General features: G+C 44.2%; 4 protein-coding genes across 4 annotated transcripts; 1 reads left to right on the top strand and 3 right to left on the bottom strand.

Annotated features, from left to right (window-relative positions):
- Positions 1–352: 352 nt before the first annotated feature.
- Positions 353–4,727, bottom strand: LOC307078726 (ICOS ligand-like; the record flags this gene model as incomplete). The annotated part of the gene is made up of 6 exons (XM_079740672.1): positions 353–741; positions 1,239–1,397; positions 2,330–2,614; positions 3,562–3,903; positions 4,037–4,163; positions 4,668–4,727. The coding sequence occupies 6 exons, from the start codon at positions 4,725–4,727 to the stop codon at positions 599–601; spliced, it is 1,116 nt and encodes a 371-aa protein (XP_079596798.1). The 3' UTR covers positions 353–598.
- A 562-nt stretch (positions 4,728–5,289) lies between these two features.
- Positions 5,290–10,703, top strand: gtpbp6 (GTP binding protein 6 (putative)). Its single transcript, XM_079740361.1, has 10 exons — positions 5,290–5,847; positions 5,948–6,085; positions 6,201–6,271; positions 7,264–7,394; positions 7,845–7,915; positions 8,014–8,172; positions 8,385–8,593; positions 8,953–9,101; positions 9,852–10,004; positions 10,231–10,703. Exons 1-10 carry the CDS (start codon positions 5,472–5,474, stop codon positions 10,358–10,360), a joined length of 1,587 nt encoding a protein of 528 aa, XP_079596487.1. The 5' UTR covers positions 5,290–5,471; the 3' UTR covers positions 10,361–10,703.
- Positions 10,704–10,870: 167 nt separating this feature from the next.
- On the bottom strand, positions 10,871–14,385 carry plcxd1.2 (phospholipase C, X domain containing 1, tandem duplicate 2). Its single transcript, XM_079740362.1, has 6 exons — positions 13,492–14,385; positions 13,230–13,366; positions 12,615–12,743; positions 12,352–12,507; positions 12,056–12,239; positions 10,871–11,505 (listed from the first exon to the last, which is right to left on the bottom strand). Exons 1-6 carry the CDS (start codon positions 13,607–13,609, stop codon positions 11,261–11,263), a joined length of 969 nt encoding a protein of 322 aa, XP_079596488.1. The 5' UTR covers positions 13,610–14,385; the 3' UTR covers positions 10,871–11,260.
- A 941-nt stretch (positions 14,386–15,326) lies between these two features.
- plcxd1.1 (phosphatidylinositol-specific phospholipase C, X domain containing 1, tandem duplicate 1) lies at positions 15,327–19,866 on the bottom strand. Its single transcript, XM_079740627.1, has 7 exons — positions 19,558–19,866; positions 19,267–19,384; positions 18,742–18,884; positions 18,424–18,552; positions 17,033–17,188; positions 16,480–16,660; positions 15,327–16,067 (listed from the first exon to the last, which is right to left on the bottom strand). Exons 2-7 carry the CDS (start codon positions 19,367–19,369, stop codon positions 15,808–15,810), a joined length of 972 nt encoding a protein of 323 aa, XP_079596753.1. The 5' UTR covers positions 19,370–19,384; positions 19,558–19,866; the 3' UTR covers positions 15,327–15,807.
- Positions 19,867–20,694: the final 828 nt, after the last annotated feature.

The raw sequence follows: 20,694 nt of genomic DNA, 5'->3' as shown, positions 1-20,694 counted from the left end.
AATAATGTACTTGGTTTGTTTTCTGTGCAAAAATGCCGAGAAAGGTGTTTTTCTTTTTCCTTTACAATACCTTATTTTTTTATTTACTCCCCCCCCCCATTTAAAATGTAACTGAGATGTAGACAATGATCTATCATTGTTTATGCTTAGGGATATCATTGATATTACTTGAGACATTCCATGTTCGTCCATATGCTTGGAATTCAATTTAAATCTATTTTAATAATTTTCTATCAGAGCTAAAAACAGTTTTTAATCCGTTTTTTAGTATATCGTAATCATTATACAATTATTCACATGATAAGTAATGCAACTTTATGATCCATTTTATATTAATTTATTGAACGTTTAAACACTGAGAAAAGTGACACAATTTGATCTGTACATCAATCAGGAGACACAAGTCTTTTGAGTGTGGATGACCTGAAAAGCATCATAATGAAAGTGCAAATGAACGGAATAGGCATAAAACGGCTCTATACATTTGTCCAATTCACCCTGAATCCTCATACAGATTTAGGTACTGTTTGCTGTATTGCGATAGATTCTTCACCATGTACATATTTACAACAAAGTAGACTCCTCAACATGTACATATTTACAACAAAGTGTGTGTTTCATGGGTTGAGTTTAGTGGAGGGGCCACCAGACATTCACCCATCTGTCTCGTTGTTGGAGTCTGATCCATCTGAGCGCTCCAGACCGACGCCCACTGCCTCCGACGAGCCTGTAAAATTGTACCTGTATCCTGGTGAACACAGGAGATAAAATATCAATTCATACAGAAAAAACACCTTTCAGGAATCAGGTCTAAACTACCCAGGAGGTATTTGGCACACTTTAAGCACAGGTATTTTGTTTTTTTAGATACTTAGATAGAGATGGAGAGAGATGGATAGAGACGGTCAGTTTCGATGTAGAGCTAAGGCTGATGTTGTTATTAAGCGAAGTTGCCGATACAATGGACCGGTAAATTATAATGTGACCTTGGGTGGTTCATTACAAAAAATTACGATTAGTAATCAAGCAAGTAGTGTTTGACTATGGTGTTTGACTTCCGGCCAAAAACTTTCTGGATTCAAACCCCAATGTCCCAATCAGTCTACCTGTAGGCGTCCCTGCATTAGATTCACTTTGGATAAAGTGTCAGCTAAATTACTTCATAGTAATCGTAATTTCAGAAATAAATTCCACAAAGTTATGAATCACAACCAAACCGTGGTCTTCTTCATCCCCACCTCTGTGTGTCTTCCTGAGCTCCTTGTGGCCCCGGTCCACAAGCACCTGGTAGATGATGGCTGCCATCACCAGCACCGCCACGCCCACACACAGAGCCGCGCTGAAAACCCAGAGAGCCCCGGACGCCCGACTTCCCACTGGGCTCACCTTCACCCCATCTGGTAGGATGGGAGAGAAACAGCTCAGAACCACACACACACACACTGAGGAGATAGACAGAGACAGACGTTGGCTAGACGGATAGACAGACAGAAGGACTGACATTACGACACAGACATTCTCGCTGACTAGACAGATAGACTGGTAAAGACACCGACAGCGAGACAGATAGACAGACACACATCGACTAGATGGATAGACGCACTGATAGACACACTGAATAGACAGACAGACAGGTGAACAGAAATAGATAGATAGATGCACAGAGAGAGAAGGACGGAGAGTTAAAGATAAGCAGACATAGGCATATTGATATACAGACAGACTGACAGGAAGATGGAGATACATACAGATTTGAAAGCTGTCATAGATATATAGAGAGATACATACAGAAACTGACACACAGACCAACAGACGGACTGGGCAAAAAGACACACAGACAACAGACAGACGGACTAGACGGAACGACACACAGACAACAGACGGACAGACTAGACAGAGAGCGAGACACAGACAACAGACGGACAGACTAGACAGAGAGCGGGACACAGACAACAGACAGACGAACCAGACAGAACGACACACAGACAACAGACGGACAGACTAGACGGAGAGCGAGACACAGACAACAGACGGACGGACTAGACAGAACGACACACAGACAACAGACGGACAGACTAGACAGAGAGCGAGACACAGACAACAGACGGACAGACTAGACAGAGAGCGGGACACAGACAACAGACAGACGGACCAGACAGAACGACACACAGACAACAGACGGACAGACTAGACGGAGAGCGAGACACAGGCAACAGACGGACAGACTAGACGGAGAGCGAGACACAGGCAACAGACGGACAGACTAGACGGAGAGCGAGACACAGGCAACAGACGGACAGACGGAGACACAGCCACACCCCCCACTCACAGCTCGTGGCGTTGAGGGTTTCGTTCAGCGAGGGGACCTCTACCAAACACGTCACGGTGGTCTGGTGGGAGACGTCGGCCAGCAGCAGGCTAACGATGCTGTGCAGGCTGGAGTTAGCCATGGGCGCGGTGGAGGAGGTCACCGACGCCCAGGGCGGCGCCCAGGTCCCGTTGATCAGCCAGTGGACGACCGGCTCGGGGTGGCCCCCCACAGAGCGACACAGGAAGGTGGTCTGGTTGGCCTCTGGAGGGTCCAGCCTCTGGACCGAGGGAGGGGTGAAGCTGGCTGGGGTAGCACGGTTTGGGTTATGACTATTGTACTCATTTCACTGTTACGTACTTACGTTGCTTGCTTTTCTGTTTGTGTTGCTATTCTGTCTTGAGTCAGGCAATTGTGAAGGAAACTGTTTTCCTCAGGATTAGTAAAATACTCTTTGCCTTACTTAGATTGACTTAAAAGTATCTTCACATACTGTAGGGGATTTTAATGATATGGTAATGATAAAATACCACAATATGAAAAAGAAATTGGTGGGTACTTTGCCAAAAGCCCTCAAGAGGTGGGTCCAGGCATTAAAACGTTAGCAGCCTTGCCATTCAAGTTCAAGTCTTTATTATTGCCAAACGATACAAATCGTCTGGAATTCATTTTGGTGATTTGGTTCACACAGGACAGTACAAGACCACATAGAACAGTTGTCTGACTGGACATACACGACACACACTTTAGCTAACCTTAAGATCAAGTTGTTTTAACTCTGTATATTTTAGGATTTGAAGGTGAGGCATCATGTTGTCCTTGTTACGGAAATCAAGACTGACTTTGCAAAACGAAGACACATTTGCCTTTGTGGAAAAACACCAATTATATTACGACACAGAGAAGCCGGGACAGCCGCAATCCTCTTTTTAAGCCTTGCCTCATATGATCATCTTTAAAACATCCAATTTCTTGCATCAACTTGAAAAGTTACTCACCTTCCCGTTACGAATAAGAACCAGGTGTATGTTTAAGATTTGCTGATAATTAAATGATTGTTGCTATATTAGTAATATGTAATTATTAGTATTGTAGATGCTTATTTTATTATTTTATTAGTCGAGTGAAACATTAAAATGTTTTAGTCAAACTCAAGGAAATGTAGATGCTTGTATGTAGTGACTCTAAGACCTTAAAGTTAAACATAATATAATACATAACATGTGTATTATGCTATCACTCCTTCACCTTACCTGCTGTCTTGAGACACACGGTGCACAGCGGGGAGCGTCGTGCTTCACCCGCTCTAACCAGAAACATGTGAAAGGTTTGGGCTTGTCTTAAGGGCACGACGGCGGACAGCTCCAGGGAGAAGTCCCCGTTCTCTAGCACGTCATCCGAGAGTCGTGAGGTGTTGTTGTCCGCCGTCGGCCACTGCTCCACGCGTTCGGCCTCTTCCCACACGGACCGCAGCAACACCTGGGAGTCTCTTCTCCACTCCACGGAGAAGTTCAAAGTGTTGAGTTCGTGCCCGCTGTAGAAGCACGGCAACGTGATGGGTTCTCCGACCACGCCGACAATACAATTCTCTTTCTCTTCGGTCATTGAAAAGGGAGAAAGAAAAAGGTGTTAGTTAGGCATAGTTCCTAAGGAAGCTTGGTCTTATTCATCATGGAGATGATTAGGAATGCGTATCTCAAAATGTGTATTTTTAAAGCGGTTTCTTACCATAACAAGCACAGTGATTCAAGAGTCCAATAAAGAGTGTGGTGCTCCAGAAAACACGCATTTCCACTTTGGGCACTAAGGCGCATTTGGGTGACTGGACAATTCCAACCAACCGTAGCCAAAAGGACTAGTCGTCAATGAAAAAACACAAATAATAGCTTAATTAGGCTCCTTCGTTTCTCCCGGCATGAGCTTTACGCCCTGTTATCTTGTCCATCATGCATCACCACCAAACAAGGAATTCCTTGACAGGTTAAGACCTGCAAAGGCTAGAATGAGAGAGGATCATGAATTATAGAGTTATCCCGGTCTATCGGAACGCAATATCTTGTCTCCTACTTCCGGTGAGCTGAGTACGCCAGTTACCAGTCCCCGGAGCGAGTATAATAAGAAACATGACATAGAACAATAACTACAAGGACAATAATATGGAGTTTTTCGATCAAGAATTTGACAAATCAATATCCAAAACATGTAACGGATACGGATACCCCTCTATCAGAAGTCCCTCCCTCTTCCCCGCTTCTCGATACTGCACTGATGTAGCTGTCCTCCTTCCTCTCTGCAATAACGCTCAATTGGAGCATCATGAATGAGGTAAGCGGAGGCGTACACTGTCTCCCTGGCTCACCTGAACAATAAAAAAATTCTTACAGGAAAACCGGCTGACAACAGGATCGACGTCCGCCATTTCATCTGGTACACAATGTTAGCGGTCCTACTGGTCTGACAGCATTATAAATAGGCTAGTCCAATATTGGCGTCTGTGCACCTGCCCTTCTGGTTTAACAGTTGCTCAAAGAAATATGCTTCTAGACTCAAATAAAAACCCATATACCTCTCTCCCCGTAGTCTGCCTCCCCTGCAACTTGCACACCTACACATGATATTGTAATTTATACTTTTTTGTATTTATTTTAGAAAGTAGTGCTATTGTCCTAAAATATGCATCTTTGATTTCTGATTTAATGTCGCCCCCCTCGTCATCTGCCCCCCTCCCACTCATACTGCACAGTTGTTTTTAATTTTATTTTTTATTGTGCACATTATGTCCATCACTACGCGAACATATTACGAACATTTGAAAAATCTCCATGTCTGAAATGTACCCGGCAATAAAATTCTCTAAATATCGTGTGAATCCACTAGATGGCAGACGCGGGTTGGGGGCCTCCTTGTGTTACCGTATAACCCGTGAAGAAGGGAATGGTTGGAAGGTTGACAACCTCAACAACATAAACGCATGTTTACCATCCCAGGACACCAGTGTCTGACATTAGGGTCCTTCGTCTTCGATGACCTTTTTTTTTTCCTGCTGCTACGGTTTGTAGCAGATAACACATTCATATCTGTACCTTTTCAACTGGTACAGGCAGAGTATTTCTGTTAATTATGTATCTATATCTTCACCAAGACACCAGTTAAAGACCACACCATGACTATACATAATTTGGCAAGGAGGCTGTGGCCAGGCTTTCTACAGACAAGCCAGAAGCTGACGACTGTGTCCTGGAGATATCCGAAGCCCCCATGTTATGGGGTCGCTACACAAAACAGTTTATCATACAACCAGGTCAGATCTCTAAAGCTGTCTGCCAGACAGTGCAAGCATAGCGACAACCCCGGTGGACGTCATACTTGCCACACAGAAGACCATGATGAGGATGAAGATGGAGATCTGATTGATGAAGCCGAGGTAGATGAGCTGTTCCATCAACAGGTTCCCAAAGTCATCGGAGACGGAGAACACAGGATCTTCATCGTTCACCCCGATGTGAAATGGGGAAGCAGAAAGCAGTATCTCACAACGGGTAACCACGATACAAGACTCCATAACATTACATGACTGTGAATTTGAGATATTTTTTCTGTCCCGATGATAGCCGAATAATTTCTAAGGGTGCTTTGCAGCGGAGCTGATGGTGGACGAGGCCGTTGGTCTGGTGAACACCTTGGAAAACTGGAGGGTCGTGGACAAGATCATCCTCTCCACCAAGACGCCAGAGAAAAGGACGATTTTTGGCAAAGGGAACTTCCAGTTTCTCACAGGTAACATCAATACGACTATTTCACTGGGACCCTACTTGTAATAATTTAATAAGTAGTTAACTATAGCTATCTATGTGAGTTCATGTCAACTCAAGTATTATTTTTTTACCCCCAGAAAAGATTAGGCAAACCCCAGGGATCACTGCAGTGTTTGTGAACGTGGAGCGACTTTCTCCTTCGTCTGAGGTATTGGGATTTTATCACCGTCATTAAAGAGGGGTTGGGGTTAGAGTCTCTGTTTAAAGACACTAGGTTATAGAGTGAGTTTTGAGGACTGTATGTGTTTCTAGTGCAGTTTGAGGACTATATTGTGGTGTGTAGATTGTTTGAGGGCTCTGTTTTCTTGTGTTATAGAGTGAGTGTGTAGACATATTCTTGTGTTGAATCTTGATGCCGTTTGAGGACTACTTTTGTGTTTTAGATAGAGATTTAAGACATGTACTTGTGTTGCAGTGGGTTTTCAAGAGAGATTGAGGAGATTATAAGGAGGACTATCTCTGTTACAGAGAGTCTAAGGAGGACTATGTGTTTGTTACAGAGAGTCTAAGGAGGACTATATGTTTGTTACAGAGAGTCTAAGGAGGACTATGTGTTTGTTACAGACAGTCTAAGGAGGACTATGTGTTTGTTACAGAGAGTCTAAGGAGGACTATGTGTTTGTTACAGAGAGTCTAAGGAGGACTATGTGTTTGTTACAGAGAGTCTAAGGAGGACTATATGTTTGTTATAGAGAGTCTAAGGAGGACTATATGTTTGTTACAGAGAGTCTAAGGAGGACTATATGTTTGTTACAGAGAGTCTAAGGAGGGCTATATGTTTATTATAGAGGGTCTAAGGAGGACTATATGTTTGTTACAGAGAGTCTAAGGAGGACTATATGTTTGTTACAGAGAGTCTAAGGAGGACTATATGTTTGATACAGAGAGTCTAAGGAGGACTATATGTTTGTTATAGAGAGTCTAAGGAGGACTATATGTTTGTTACAGAGAGTCTAAGGAGGACTATATGTTTGTTACAGAGAGTCTAAGGAGGGCTATATGTTTATTATAGAGAGTCTAAGGAGGACTATATGTTTGTTACAGAGAGTCTAAGGAGGACTATATGTTTGTTACAGAGAGTCTAAGGAGGACTATATGTTTGTTACAGAGAGTCTAAGGAGGACTATATGTTTGTTACAGAAAGAGTTTGAGGACGCCTGGGGTGTGAAGGTCTTGGATCGCTACTCGGTGGTCCTCCACATATTCCGCCGCAATGCGCGGACACGTGAGGCAAAGCTACAGATCTCTCTGGCGGAGATCCCCTTGCTCAGGTAGGGAGATGGCCTTTCAACTGCTAAAGCAAGGCATTAACACTACCAGGGTTAGGGGTTTGAATCCCCCTGGCACTGGGGCCTCCCAATGTAAGAAATGTATTCACTAAATGTATTGTAGATAAAATGCCATTTATTAAGATTAATATATTATTGAGTACTCTGCCAGCTAAAAAGGTTGCTTGTCAATCCCTTGACACATCCTGAGTGATGAGGTGCCCTAGAGCAAGTCACCCCTAACTGGGCCTATGAGCTGATACCACTGTTGGCTTATGAATGGGTGAATGGGATTTGAGGGGCCACAGTGTTTTTATCTAGTTACTATTTTTGTATTTTTGCTCACTTTTGCTTTTTGTCTTGGAGTCTTTTTTGTTGGAATTGGAATTGCCTTTAATGTACTTGTTATTAATTCTTGATGAATAACGGATTGGAAATTCATGACCTTGACAGATCTCGCCTGAGAAACGAAATAGCAAATTTTGACCAGCAGGGCGGCGGTAACAGATACATCGGCGGCTCAGGTATGTTTTGCTTCTTATTGATCGGTACTGGGGTAAATAAGGAAGTGTAGATTATTGTATCGTGCTAAAGCTTTATTTATGGTCACCTTCTTCCCCAGGCGAGACGCTGCTGGAGTTCCAACAGAGACAACTTAAAGAGCGGGAAACGAAGATCCGCGTGGCCCTCGAGCAGCTTCGAAGGAAGAGAAACCTGCTGCGCTCCCAGAGGAAAGACAAAGACTTCCCAGTCGTCTCGGTGATGGGATACACCAACTGTGGTGAGAGGCTGAAGACAGACCGCTATCAAAACACAGGATAAACTCACTCTATTTGGTCATTTAAATGTTGAATAGAAGATCTAAAATGATACTACTGACTCACAGCCTAATAACTTTAAGCAAAATATATCCTACTACAGCTGCCAACAAATGAAATAGCAAACGTCTGTCTCCCGTTTGCGGACATTGAACACTCTTCTTCTCGGAGACAGGAAAGACCACTTTGATCAAAGCACTGACGGGTGACCGCGGCCTCCAGCCCAGGAACCAGCTGTTCGCTACGCTGGACGTGACGGTGCACGCCGGCCAGCTGCCCAGTCACATGACCGTGCTCTACGTGGACACCATCGGCTTCCTGTCCCAGCTGCCCCACCAGCTCATCGATTCTTTTTCGGCCACCCTGGAGGACGTCAAACACTCGGTACCACCTCCCCGTTGGAAACGTAGCTAGTGTGCTGCCAACCACGTTGGCAAGAAGCCTGGTAGAGTTGCAGGTTTGATTCTGATCTATGGTTCTGTGATACATTACATTCCCTGTCTCTTTCTAATTATTTCATCTTCACTTTCATCTCCGAAAAGACACAAAAGTCCCATAAACATTCCCTGTTTGGGAAATTCAGGTTTTGCTGTGCAAATCTTTTGTTTAAAGTGTACCACACATACCAGATCCTGACCTATAGTTGGCAGCAAACACAAATTCCTTCCATAGCGTAGTGGCTCATTAATAAGAAGTGGCCGATGTGTAAACATGGTTCCCTCATGTTTCCGTGCATGTTCCAGGACCTCATAGTGCACGTGCGAGACATCAGCCACCCAGAGACGGTGAACCAGAAGGTGAATGTCCTCAACGTCCTGAAAAGCCTGCAGATCCCAGACCGCCTGATGAGCTCCATGATCGAGGTCCACAACAAGATCGACCTGGTCAACGAGTAAGAACCACTTCTCTTTACCGTTGCTTTAAGGTGACATATTATACCACCAGGTGTGAGTGTGATTAGCCATTACAGGCCGTTTTGAAACTGTAATGGATAATCACACTCACAGCTGAGGGTATAATATACAACCTTTTAAAGAACATCTTGCAGGTGGGCACGCCTGGATAATTCCTGTCTGCAGAACATCTGTAGCAAATCAATTTTTGAATGACCATTGATTTAAACGTCAACTAGCATTGAATGCTAGAGCTGCAGTGTATGTAGAACCAAATTCACACAGCTCAGCCTTTATATTATATGTCCAAGCTACCGTTAACTGGAGAGATATTGAAATTAACTAAATAAAATGGTATTATTATATTACTTAATCGCAATTAAAGTCTCAAAGGGCTTAACAGGCCATATATTTATGACAGTCCCCTAGCCGTAGACCCCAAGAAGGCAAGAAAAAATCTTGTGAAGGAACGCAGAATGGGTAATGTTATGTTATGTTGCTCTAGTGATAGGGCAGTAGTGGTTAGTGTTGGGCTGCCAGCATAAACGTTTGGGTTTGAAAACCGGTCTACCTGTAGGCATCCTGTAAAACCCCTGGGTGGAACGAGGTAAACATGTGTCTCACAACAATTTAGCAATCCCCCTCGTGGAAGAAACTACGTACTAAAGTACAAGACGGATATAAATCCTACATGCAACTAACGTGGCTCCTCCGAAGGTAGTTGGTGATGATGTTTCTGTGGTGCTCAGCTACCATCCGACAGAGCCTGAGACGGTCGCTGTGTCGGCGCTCACGGAGCAGGGTCTGGACCGGCTGAAGACGCTCCTGGAGGACGAGGTGGTCCGGTCCACCGGGAAGCTCATCTTGAACCTCAAAGTCGACCTCAGCTCAGCCCAGTTAAGGCGAGTCTGTTTTTAAGTTTAATTTAGATTTCCTATTTTTTTTCATCACAAATGATGCTGTACTTGTAACTTTGCCATTCCGAGCCCAGGTAAATGGAAAATATAATTGTCAACGGAAAATAGCAGACGCATCATAAAATATTATAATTTCAATAGAAATAACAAAGGAAAAGAAAAAAAGCACTACAATTAATAAAGCGGTTATTAATCGTGTGTGTGGGTTTAGTTGGCTGTACAGGGAGGCCACCGTACAGGAAGTGACTGTGGACGCCGAAGAAGGATCGGCAGTCGTCATGGTGATAATCGGCACGGCGGCATATGGGCGCTACAGGAAGATGTTCCCGGCCAGTTCCTAGAGGCGGCGCAAGGTCCCCCCTGCTACCATACGTCACATGCCGTCTCGCGGAGACGGCCGCTTCAGTCTTCTTCCAAAGGAGCACTGTACTCCCAAGTCTTAAAAAGTTGGGGTACACAAAGACATTATGGGGACACAGGGAAGCGTGGGTGTTAATGAGCGGATCCTCCTTTCGCCAATAAGTGAAACGTCACATCCCTCAAAAATAATGAAAAAAGTATCTATAGTTTTTTAAACAATTTGAGCCAAACGCGAGCGATGTCAGTATAACGTCGCAATCCTACAGCAGTTTTCCAAACGCTGCTTCCATCTGTTTCCCCCAGGCTATTTTCCCTTTCCGCTACGGAGAGCAAAATACATTTACGTTCATCGTCATCTCATTTATTTGTTTTTCTTAGAAATAAACTAAATTATTTGTTACAAAGATTATTGTTTATAGTCATTTATTTGATGCTGGCACATGAATACAGTTTATTCAACTATCATTTATACACATCTTTCATGTTATATTAACTTTTAAATTACATGTGTAAAGTGGTTGATAAACTGAATAAAATACATCTAATGTTAAAAACTTTAAAATAACCTAATTCTTAGGTCATCAGGAGTGTAGTACTATCTCTATTATATTGAGACAATTATATCATGATTAACTTCTTTCATTGATCATCATCCTCATTTCAATCGTCATATATTTTACCCATTAAACACTGTAGACCAAACCGTTGTTCATTAAGGGAAGGGTTTATGAAGTGGTTGAAATACGGTACACAAAGCATTTGTTCTTTGACGACAGGCTTTAACATAAAGGGTTTAAGGCTATGGTTAAACCGTATCGTTTTAGGATAGGGTTTAATGGCAGTTTTAGGGTAGAGTTTACGAGAGAATAAGGTGGCACCATCTACTTGGTATGCAGGAGAAGTCTCTGGTTCAGGGCGATCACAAGGGGACAGAAGGGGATGGGCCCAACAAAGTCCCCTGCAATGATGTTGAGGCTCTGGGAGGAACAGCCGGTGGTCTGCTCCTGAAGCCAGATGCTCAGCTGGTCCCAGTTCTCCTGGGACAGCGTCCACAGGGACTGGTCACACTCCAGGACCATGAAGTACGTGTCTGCCGTCAGGTTTAGCCCCGACACAAACAAGCCGTCTGTTAGGATATGCCGAGAGACACAAACAGTCCTTCTATTAGAACCACACACACAAACAAGCCTTATTTGACAACAAGACATGAGACACACAGCTATGAAACCCAAACCATAACACATTAATGCATTTCATCACTTGCTGAACCTAACAGCAAACGACCAGGTATGAACCTGAGACTCACCTGAGCCAGGTATATTCTACACTCACCTCGGCCAGGTATATTCTACACTCACCTGGGCCAGGTATATTCTACACTCACCTGGCCCAGGTACATTCTACACTCACCTTGGCCAGGTATATTCTACACTCACCTGGGCCAGGTATATTCTACACCCAGCTGGGACCAGGTATATTCTACACTCACCTTGGCCAGGTATATTCTACACTCACCTGGGCCAGGTATATTCTACACCCAGCTGGGACCAGGTATATTCTACACTCACCTGGGGCAGGTATGGACCTGAGACTTACCTGGGCCAGGTATATTCTACACTCACCTGGGCCAGGTGTATTCTACACTCACCTGGACCAGGTATGTACCGGAGACTCACCTGGGCGCCCCATGGCTTTCCGCCTGTCAAGGTAGTTGATGACGCCCTGAGCCGTCGGCTGATTGGCCCACCAGTAGGGGATGGCTGGCCAGAGCTCGGGATATCTGGCTGCTGATTGGTCCTCGTAGGACAGCAGCACCTGCCAACGATTGGACCACAGACTCCTCAAGGTTGGCACTGCTTCCTGTGCGGGAAAAACAGCAATTGGCAAATTCATTGATCATACACCAGTTGGCTTTTTAAAGATACCACGTCAGTTTAGAGACACTTAGAGTTTAAATGTGACTGTAACCCACCATCCTGGGACAGAGTTTGGAGCCAAACAATTTCCTGAGGGACAGAATGAAGGACTCATGAACTTTGGCACTCATTCCCTCAAAATGGCTGCAAGACAGGATCACCACCTCCCTGGGATGGGACTCCAACCATGTGGCCACAGACGCCAGCGTCTCCTATGGAAGGTGAGGCGTTCGCCAGAAAAGGGTATGAGTGTACTGGAAAGTAAATGCAGTGTTCAATTCAAATATATATTATATAGATGAGGTTGACTCTTTCCCACCAAAACGGATAGGTGTGAGTAGATGACGTGAGTGAAGAAAAGGTAGTTGGAGGAGTCGTGAGGTTTCCGTGCGATGCGGAGGTCGAAGTATCGGATCCCCATATGAAGTTGGTCCCCGAAGCTTTTATGCTGCAGAAGGAATAACCATCAGTTCAACAAGGTAGATCAGATGATATGCAAACAAGCTATTGTGAAGGACAGGCTATGCTGGTTACAATTTGGCAATTTTTCGTTCATTTTCGTTTTCACTTTTCGTATTTAACGTTTTTACAAATAAAGAACATGCAATATTACTTCATTATCCTTTTTCTTTTGCATCATCAAGCATGAAACAATACTAACGTTGCACAGCCTGATAATACAGATAACACATCGCCCCGAGCAGTGAAGGATGTTGAAAGATCCTGTTCTGTGAGAACACTGTACAACTAAAGAGCGATAATAATGGACAGCTCATCAGAAAACAAAACTTAGTATTTTTCTGCTTGTTTTATATGTTACGACATACAGTGAGACACAAACAACTAAGCCGTCACTTGATAGACCCCCAATAAGTACATCCACCACTTGTGTATAAGTTTGTTATAGCTTTATCTTATTATCCACACGTCTTACCTGCGTGGTGGCCCACCTGAGGATCACGGGCCGCGTGAAGCACTTGAACAGCCGGTCTACGAGTCTGAAGAGGACGGGCTGTGACTGGACCATGGGGGACTTCATATCCAGACAGTAGCTCATCGCGTCGTGGCTGCCTGGTCTCACGTCAACACAACACATTAAATCCAACACAAGTTTTGAATTGTATTTGTAGTGATGATCTTTCTCACTGGTTTATCACCGATAAACCACAGATAAACCGATCATAATATAATATTACCCGGTATGGCTAGGTTGGATAATGGGATGTCCCACAGCTCCGCTGGTAAACGGGACATCCATTCCTCGTAGTCCTGGGTAAGAAAGCCGTCCGTGGAAGAGTGTTTGTCGGCGGACATGGTGGATGCGCATTGTTGTTTGAAAGCGTTCAGGCCATTGGTTCGTATAAAGAAAACTTCCGAGATTCAGTTCCCTTTGTTATAGTCCACGGTTTTCCAAGACATACCGTTCTCATAGTGAAGCTATAGGGAGATTTGGAATGAGAAAATAGATACCAGGTCCTGGTCCAGAGTTTAAGGAAGTAGTCTGAGTGGTTAAAGTCACCTGACTGAGGTTTTCTTGATCTTTACTGTAAGTGGAAAGTTAAAGCCCAGCAATGACCTCCAACCCATAGTTCGCAAAGGTTATTCTGTGACTGTTCTTCTTTTTTATATCCAATAACGTTATTGCACTTTAATTAGCTTCAGAAAAATGACAACTAAATCGGACCCTGTGCGAATAGAAAAACATACGGAATGATTTTCATTGATTCCTACAGAATCTGCAAATCCTATCGTAATCGTGTATCGATGATGGCAGGTTATAGGTTATATTTGTGTGCAAAGGTTAGCGGTCGATTAGAGATGTGGCCACTGTTGGAAAAAATGCAAAAATAAATACAATCATCTTGTCCTGCGTCCCAAATCCAGTTGTTATTCGCCTTGCGCTAGCGCGTTTATGTGAGACGAAGATTATAGATTAAACAGCAATTATATCAAACCAGTTAAGATCTAATGAGACAAACATTATCTCCTCGTATGTTAAGCCTGTCTCTTTAACCAAAATACAGCAAACTGTAGTCCAACGGACCGGTGGTGTGTCGAGGCTACTGGGTATATCCGAGATTTGTCGTCGATTCACCGCCATCGCGTACCATTTTGACACACCAGAGGGCGCTGTTTCATTGTTATCTGTTTTATGCTTCATACTATTCATATATCATAGTTGCGATATCAATCCTAGAAATCCTATTGTCCAATGTCCACAACCCACGCTTGGCTACAAACCAATAACACGTATAACCTGTAATGCAGATCCTATGATATGTAGACGCTGTTCACTAAGCACAATGAAAATCAATGAGAACATCTTATAAAGGGTTAGTTGGTTTTAAGGGAAGGGCCAACATGGAAACAAAAGGAAAAGGTGAACCTTCTGGTTTACAGTTTTGGCTTGTTGCTAAGCAAGGGGGAATGAACACAATAGAGTGGATATAATAGTGTAGTCTAGTGGATGGGTGTTCGATTCCCATTGGAAAGGTTCTGGGTTTGAAATAATCTTGTAAGCATCAATGAGCAGGGAAGCACCCCTGAACCCTTCACCTGCGCCTCAGAGTGCTGAATCTATTCATCGAGCGATGACTAGTTTACCACAACAAGGACTTAAGGCCTTTAGAGCCTTAAGTTGGACCACTCGTTATAGCTATGAAAAACAATTACACAAACAGACTGGTTGTTTGTCTATAAAGTCTTTATTTACTTGTTTATTTTATTGAAAAGCACCACAGGCTAGGAGGCGCTGCCGTTGTATCCGGGTGGAAAGTATAGTTTATAAAAGCTACAACAACAACCCTCATGGTTGTTTGCTCATGCTAATATATATATACACCACATGCTCTGTGGCACCTACGCGTTCGCCTACTTTGCATAAACGTATTAACTGAGTGCAACTTGGTAACTGCTTTAAATCTTGTGTTAACAATCATTTAGACATACTTTCTTTTTTAGATCATTTGCAGTGTGGCGATGTGGTCTGTGGCTAGCTAAAGCCAGCTTACATTAATTTTGTGCTTGCGTGTTTGAAATGCCTACATTAAGAGGATTCCCTTGAAATGAAAAGAGACTATCAGTAGTTATAAATATTGCTAATTATTACACATTTTTCTCACGGTGACACAGTACTCGAGTGAACGAAATGTAAACAAATTCAGATAAAGGTCAGTGCGGGTCAAGACACCCAGTGTTTTTCAGAAGCAGCTAAAATATATAAAATATTCTATTCTCATATTCCGTCGTCGGGAAGTGCAATAACGTCTGAGATGCATTAATTCAAACCACTTGAACATTCCTGTCTCTCTTACTAACACAAGCACCCGTGGTTTTCATGCCATTGCTTCACATTTTCCACAGACTTGTTAGTATCAATATGTAGACGGATACGCAGCGATATTCATATTGACACATATCCATATGCAGACCAATACTAATCTACACGCGATGCGCATCAACGTCGCATTCCGGCACGTATCGAGAGCAGGTTCTTTATTGCAGCCCGACCCTCAGGAGGAGCCATTGAGTATCTTGTCGTTGTGCAGCTTCTCATTGAGCGCCACCACGCTCGGGACGAACTGGCTCTCGCTGATGAAGTCCCCGGCAATGATGTTGAGGGAGCCCACCTTGGAGCCCGGGCTCTGCTCCCGGACCCAGGCCAGCAGGGCCGGGTAGGTGGAGGTGACCAGGTCCTTCAGGGACTCTGTCGGGTGGGAGCAGATGTACTTCAGGTCCTCTGTCAGGTTGATTCCTGTCACGAAGAATCCTCCTGTTGAGGGGGGGGGGTAATAAATGTTTAACTATGTCCGTGTTGAAATGACTACCGGATATCTGAGTTATACCCGTCTTGAATACATACAGGGACAATTCAAGAATGAGATAGCAACAGCAGCCTCAAACCAACCTAAAGCCATATGCAAATGTTTCTGGTACCTACAAAATGTAAGAAATAAACATTCTTTCCTACAAAAGAATGTTCAATCCTAATGTTCTCTAGAGAGAACTTTAAATAGATAAAAACGGTACTGGGTACCTTTGCTTACATTACCTTTTGGACTCTGTATCAGCAGCAGTAGTAGATTATCAGTATGAATGCATCCCTTTGTGTTGAAAGCAAATAATTTTCCAATAAGGTGCTCGTCCTGACGCTTCAGTTTTAGCAAAAGTTTTGGGGAAATTACCCGGTCGGCCATGTTGCTTCCGTTGCTCAAACTCCTGGATGAGGGCATCTGCTTTGCATTTGTTGGCCCACCAGTAGGGAATATGTGCCCACAGGTCGTTCTGACCGCTCGCTAGCTTGTGCTCGTAAGACACGATAACCTGGTAGCCCATCGCCCAAAGGTTCCTCAGAGTCACTGGCTCCTGGAAGAAACACCGATTTTATAGATAAAGATAAAAAATTAGATACTTTAATGATCCACATTGTGATATTTTGGGTATTGCGGCAATGGAGATAAAGGCAGAAGAAGAAAAGGTTAAAATATATAGACTTTGCAAATATAAGGTACTCATAATAAGATTCATACACAAACAATGAACATAGCACACTGGCGATAAGCGGACACTAATGGTACTGTTAGTATACATAGTATATAGTATCGGTTTTTGTACGTTCCGTTAATTATTGGTTGCCAAGTTACTTCTTGGTGCAGCGAGTTTACTGTAAATACGCTAAGTGTAGCTATTGAACAACACATCAACAATCGAGGCAGTGCCGCAAACCACTGGCCTTACCGTCTTGGGACAGAGCTTGGTGGCGAAGGCTGCTCTTATGGCGGTGATGAGGAGCATGTGCAGTTCCTGGTTGAGACCCAGGAAGTGGCTGAAGGACAGGATCACCACTTCCCTGGGGTGAGTGTCCAGCCACGCTCGGATCTCTGTCAGCACCGTCTGTAGGGAACCACATGGAGGTGAGAGTCCGCCGCAGGCCACCTCAGACCACCACGGTTCACTATAGACCATTAAAGACCACCAAAGGCGTGTACAGACCACCATAGACAAAGACCACAGACCAAGACCATCATATATGTGTTTTATTCATATATTCCTCAAGAACTCACACATCCCAGAGCACTTAAGACAATGTTGGGGACAGTTATGTTGAACACATATTAAGTTCTTATCAACGTATAACAACTTGATAGTGTGGTCTTGAAATAGGTGAGTCAACTTAGCAAAAGGACAAAAGACCACACAGGAGGCTAATTAAAACCACTGATCCATATTGCACAAGATATCGTTTTCTTGTACGGTTCTCATTTTCCATGACTAATCTACAAGAGTGATCTGTCTGATATAACATAATTTACTCTGATTTAAGGGTTCTCGGATACACAGAGGGACATGCAGCTCTGCATGCACAGCGTACCACCAATCACTGATCAAGTTGATCAGTTCATGATCAGACAACCAAGGCAGTCGTAGACAGCCCCCGCTAATCGTAGAACAAAACTTCAAAATGACCCAGCAAAAAGAAGAGAACCACAACGTCAGTTGTATGGAATTACTTTGGTCACAGAAAAGACGACGTTGAACAAAAGAGGTACTTTATCGAGAGCTTTGAATAATGAGTGCAAGGCCAAATCTGAGTGCCATGCAAAGCCAAAGCAGAAAAGTCTTTAGGACGCCTTCGTCAGCGTTGCACCATACAAGAGGGGTTCCAAACAGATCTATGCAGATGCACTCGCTACAAAATCACCCCAATCATAATACCATGATTAATTATCTTTGATTTTTTATATGAATTTGTATATTTTTTTATCGCAGCGTATCGCAGAATGACAAAATATCGCAATGCGATTTTTTTCAAAAATCGTGAAGCCCTAATCAACATAACTCTAAGTAACCGTATTATTCGTAAAGTTTGCCATCCACAGTCCGTGCTAGGAGTAGTATTAGTAAAGCACCTCTCGAGTAACGGTGGTGTACACTGTGGTAGAAGTAGTATTAGTAAAGTACCTCTATATTATCGGTGGTGTAGACTCCGTGCTCGGAGCAGCATTAGTAAAGTAGGCTACCTCTACAATAACGTTGGTGTAGACTCTGTGCTAGGAGTAGATTTAGTAAAGTACCTCTACAGTAACGGTGGTGTAGACTCCATGGTAGGAGTTGTATTAGTAAAGTACCTCTACAGTAACGGTGGTGTAGACTCCATGGTAGAAGTAGAGGTCATTGGAGTTGTCAGTCGGCCGGTGTGCAATCCTCAGGTCACAGTATCTCACGCCACAGTCCAGCTGCTGCTGGATGCCGTGCTCCTGCCAAACAGGGTTAAAGGTTACCACCTGCTGTGTAAGGCTGACTACTCAGTACAGGCTCTTTCGAATCCATCCATTTGTGACATCACAATTGGTGTGTATATGCATAAATTCTATACATATTTGCATATCTTTAAGAACCTTTCTTTGCATACATGTCAGTCCTCTTCCCCCCCCCCCCCATCTTACCTGGGTGACGGCCCACTTGTAAACGAAGGGCCGGATAAGGGGCTTCATGTATCTGTCCAGCTTCTGGAGCATGTCCGGCTGTGTAAGGTCCACTGGGGATCGGTCGTTCATATCCAGACAGTAAGTGATCGCGTTGTGACTGCCTGGTGGTGAGAGAGAGACATGAAGAGAAACCCATTAGTCTACTTAATTGGGGTCAACTTTAAGTATGATACTGGTCATTTTAGTGCTGCTCAGCTAAAGACACAGCTTTGTGGAGACCCATTGGGATGATGCACTCCCCCTAACTATTGACCTATACCTGCTCCAAATTATTTAGCTGAATTTTGCGTTGCTCTGTGACTGATTAATGACACATGGGTTTAAATATAGCAAATAGTAAATGGGTTAAACAATGTAAGTGAAAAACTATAATTTTATTGTTTTTTAAATATCATGGGATATGTTTTCTACAGCAAGCACGAAATCGACGCCTTGGTCAACCATACAACAGTGTTATAACATTCACTGGGTTATGTGTCCGACCTGGGATGGCCAGATTGCACAGGGGGATGTCCCACAGAGTACTGGGCAAGTGTGCCATCCAGTCCTCCATCGGCAGCTCCTTCAGGGTTAAATTGGCTGACATTGTTGGATCCGACGTCTGCAGAACACCAAATTTGTTAAGCAAATGAACATCAGATCGGCCACTACGCTTGGTCAGTCATTGACGTGCACCTCGTTTTTCATGACACGCAGACTCAAATGTGAATGGCAAACAGTCAGCCCAAACTATTATTAGTGGACGGAATGTAGGTTGACTGCAGTGTTACTTACATGTTCAACTACGTCGTTGACACCGAAGTGCGAGATAACACAATTCACAATGTATTCCAGTGAATATCTTGAAGTGGTCCCTGGTTCCAATACAGCAGAGGAATAACGGTAACATCCGTATAAAGATCACATGTATAAACCATTGGCAGGGCTACGGTACCGCAGCGGGATCTTCCTGGTTGGGTTCTCGCAAAATGCACTAAACCGGCATTTTCTCACACAGCGTCAGCAGCACAGGATCCACGTCCAGGAAACCCAAAAACCATTCCCTTGACCAAACTGTACATCAAACAAAAAGGCCGCATAACTACTCCACCTTACGTATTATAACGAGACGGAATGGTCATGATTCTTCACCACACACACAATGCACTGCCTGGCGCTCCTCCCCGGCGGCCGTGCGAGGTGTTTGCATGCAGGGTGCTTGGGGAGGCGGGCGGGGTGTTCGGGGAGGAGGTACGGGGTGTTTGCATGCAGGGTGCTTAGGGAGGCGGTGTGGGGTGTTTGCATGCAGAGTGCTTGGGGAGGCGGTGCGGGGCGTTTGCATGCAGAGTGCTTGGGGAGGGGTTGCGGGGTGTTTGGTGAGGCGATGCGGGGTGTTTGGGGAGGCGATGCGGGGTGTTTGGGGAGGCGGTGCGGGGTGTTTGGGGAGGCGGTGCGGGGTGTTTGCATGCAGGCTGTTTGGGGAGGCGATGCGTGGTGTTTGGGGAGTCGGTGTGGGGTGTTTGGGGAGTCGGTGTTGGATGTTTGCGTGCTGGTTTAATGGGGAGTCGGTTCGAGATGTTTGCGTGCAGGTTGTGTGGGGCGTCGGTGCGGGGTATTTGCTTGCAGGATGTTTGCGGAGGCGGTTTGGTGACAGGCGAACAGATGATTGAAGATGGGAACGAAAATCGATCACAGCCTACTACAAGAATACATTTGATTTATTCGGAGAGGAAGGAATAGTGTAAACTTTAAGTATCGTTTACATACATCAGTTACGGCTACAAATGTTTTTACGCTGGGGATCACTGCCATCTAGCGGTCAGTTAGAGAACTCGGTGCTTCTTTGGAAACCCTTTCTATTAAAGTTCCCCTATTTTACCAAAATCTGCCCTTCCTTGTGCTTTTGTGACATCACGGGGAGTTTCCACCTAG

The sequence above is a fragment of the Pollachius pollachius genome, assembly GCF_949987615.1.
Source record: "Pollachius pollachius genome assembly, chromosome: 7".
NCBI lineage: Eukaryota > Metazoa > Chordata > Actinopteri > Gadiformes > Gadidae > Pollachius > Pollachius pollachius.
The sequence above is the reverse complement of the archived record's forward strand: the minus strand, read 5'-3'. Positions and strand labels throughout refer to the sequence as shown.

Bases quoted from the DNA above. Each gene is read 5' to 3' on its own strand.
- gtpbp6 (XM_079740361.1), top strand. From the start codon at position 5,472: ATGACTATACATAATTTGGCAAGGAGGCTGTGGCCAGGCTTTCTACAG. The intron at 7,395-7,844 runs GTAGGGAGATGG...TGACCTTGACAG, and splicing joins GCGGAGATCCCCTTGCTCAG to ATCTCGCCTGAGAAACGAAA. The intron at 7,916-8,013 runs GTATGTTTTGCT...CTTCTTCCCCAG, and splicing joins CAGATACATCGGCGGCTCAG to GCGAGACGCTGCTGGAGTTC.
- plcxd1.2 (XM_079740362.1), bottom strand. From the start codon at position 13,609: ATGTCCGCCGACAAACACTCTTCCACGGACGGCTTTCTTACCCAGGAC. The intron at 13,367-13,491 runs GTAATATTATAT...ACGTGAGACCAG, and splicing joins ATCCAACCTAGCCATACCGG to GCAGCCACGACGCGATGAGC. The intron at 12,508-12,614 runs GTGGGAAAGAGT...CACCTTCCATAG, and splicing joins ACTCACACCTATCCGTTTTG to GAGACGCTGGCGTCTGTGGC.
- plcxd1.1 (XM_079740627.1), bottom strand. From the start codon at position 19,369: ATGTCAGCCAATTTAACCCTGAAGGAGCTGCCGATGGAGGACTGGATG. The intron at 18,885-19,266 runs GTCGGACACATA...TCTCACCACCAG, and splicing joins GTGCAATCTGGCCATCCCAG to GCAGTCACAACGCGATCACT. The intron at 16,661-17,032 runs GTAAGGCCAGTG...TGTTTCTTCCAG, and splicing joins CCAAGCTCTGTCCCAAGACG to GAGCCAGTGACTCTGAGGAA.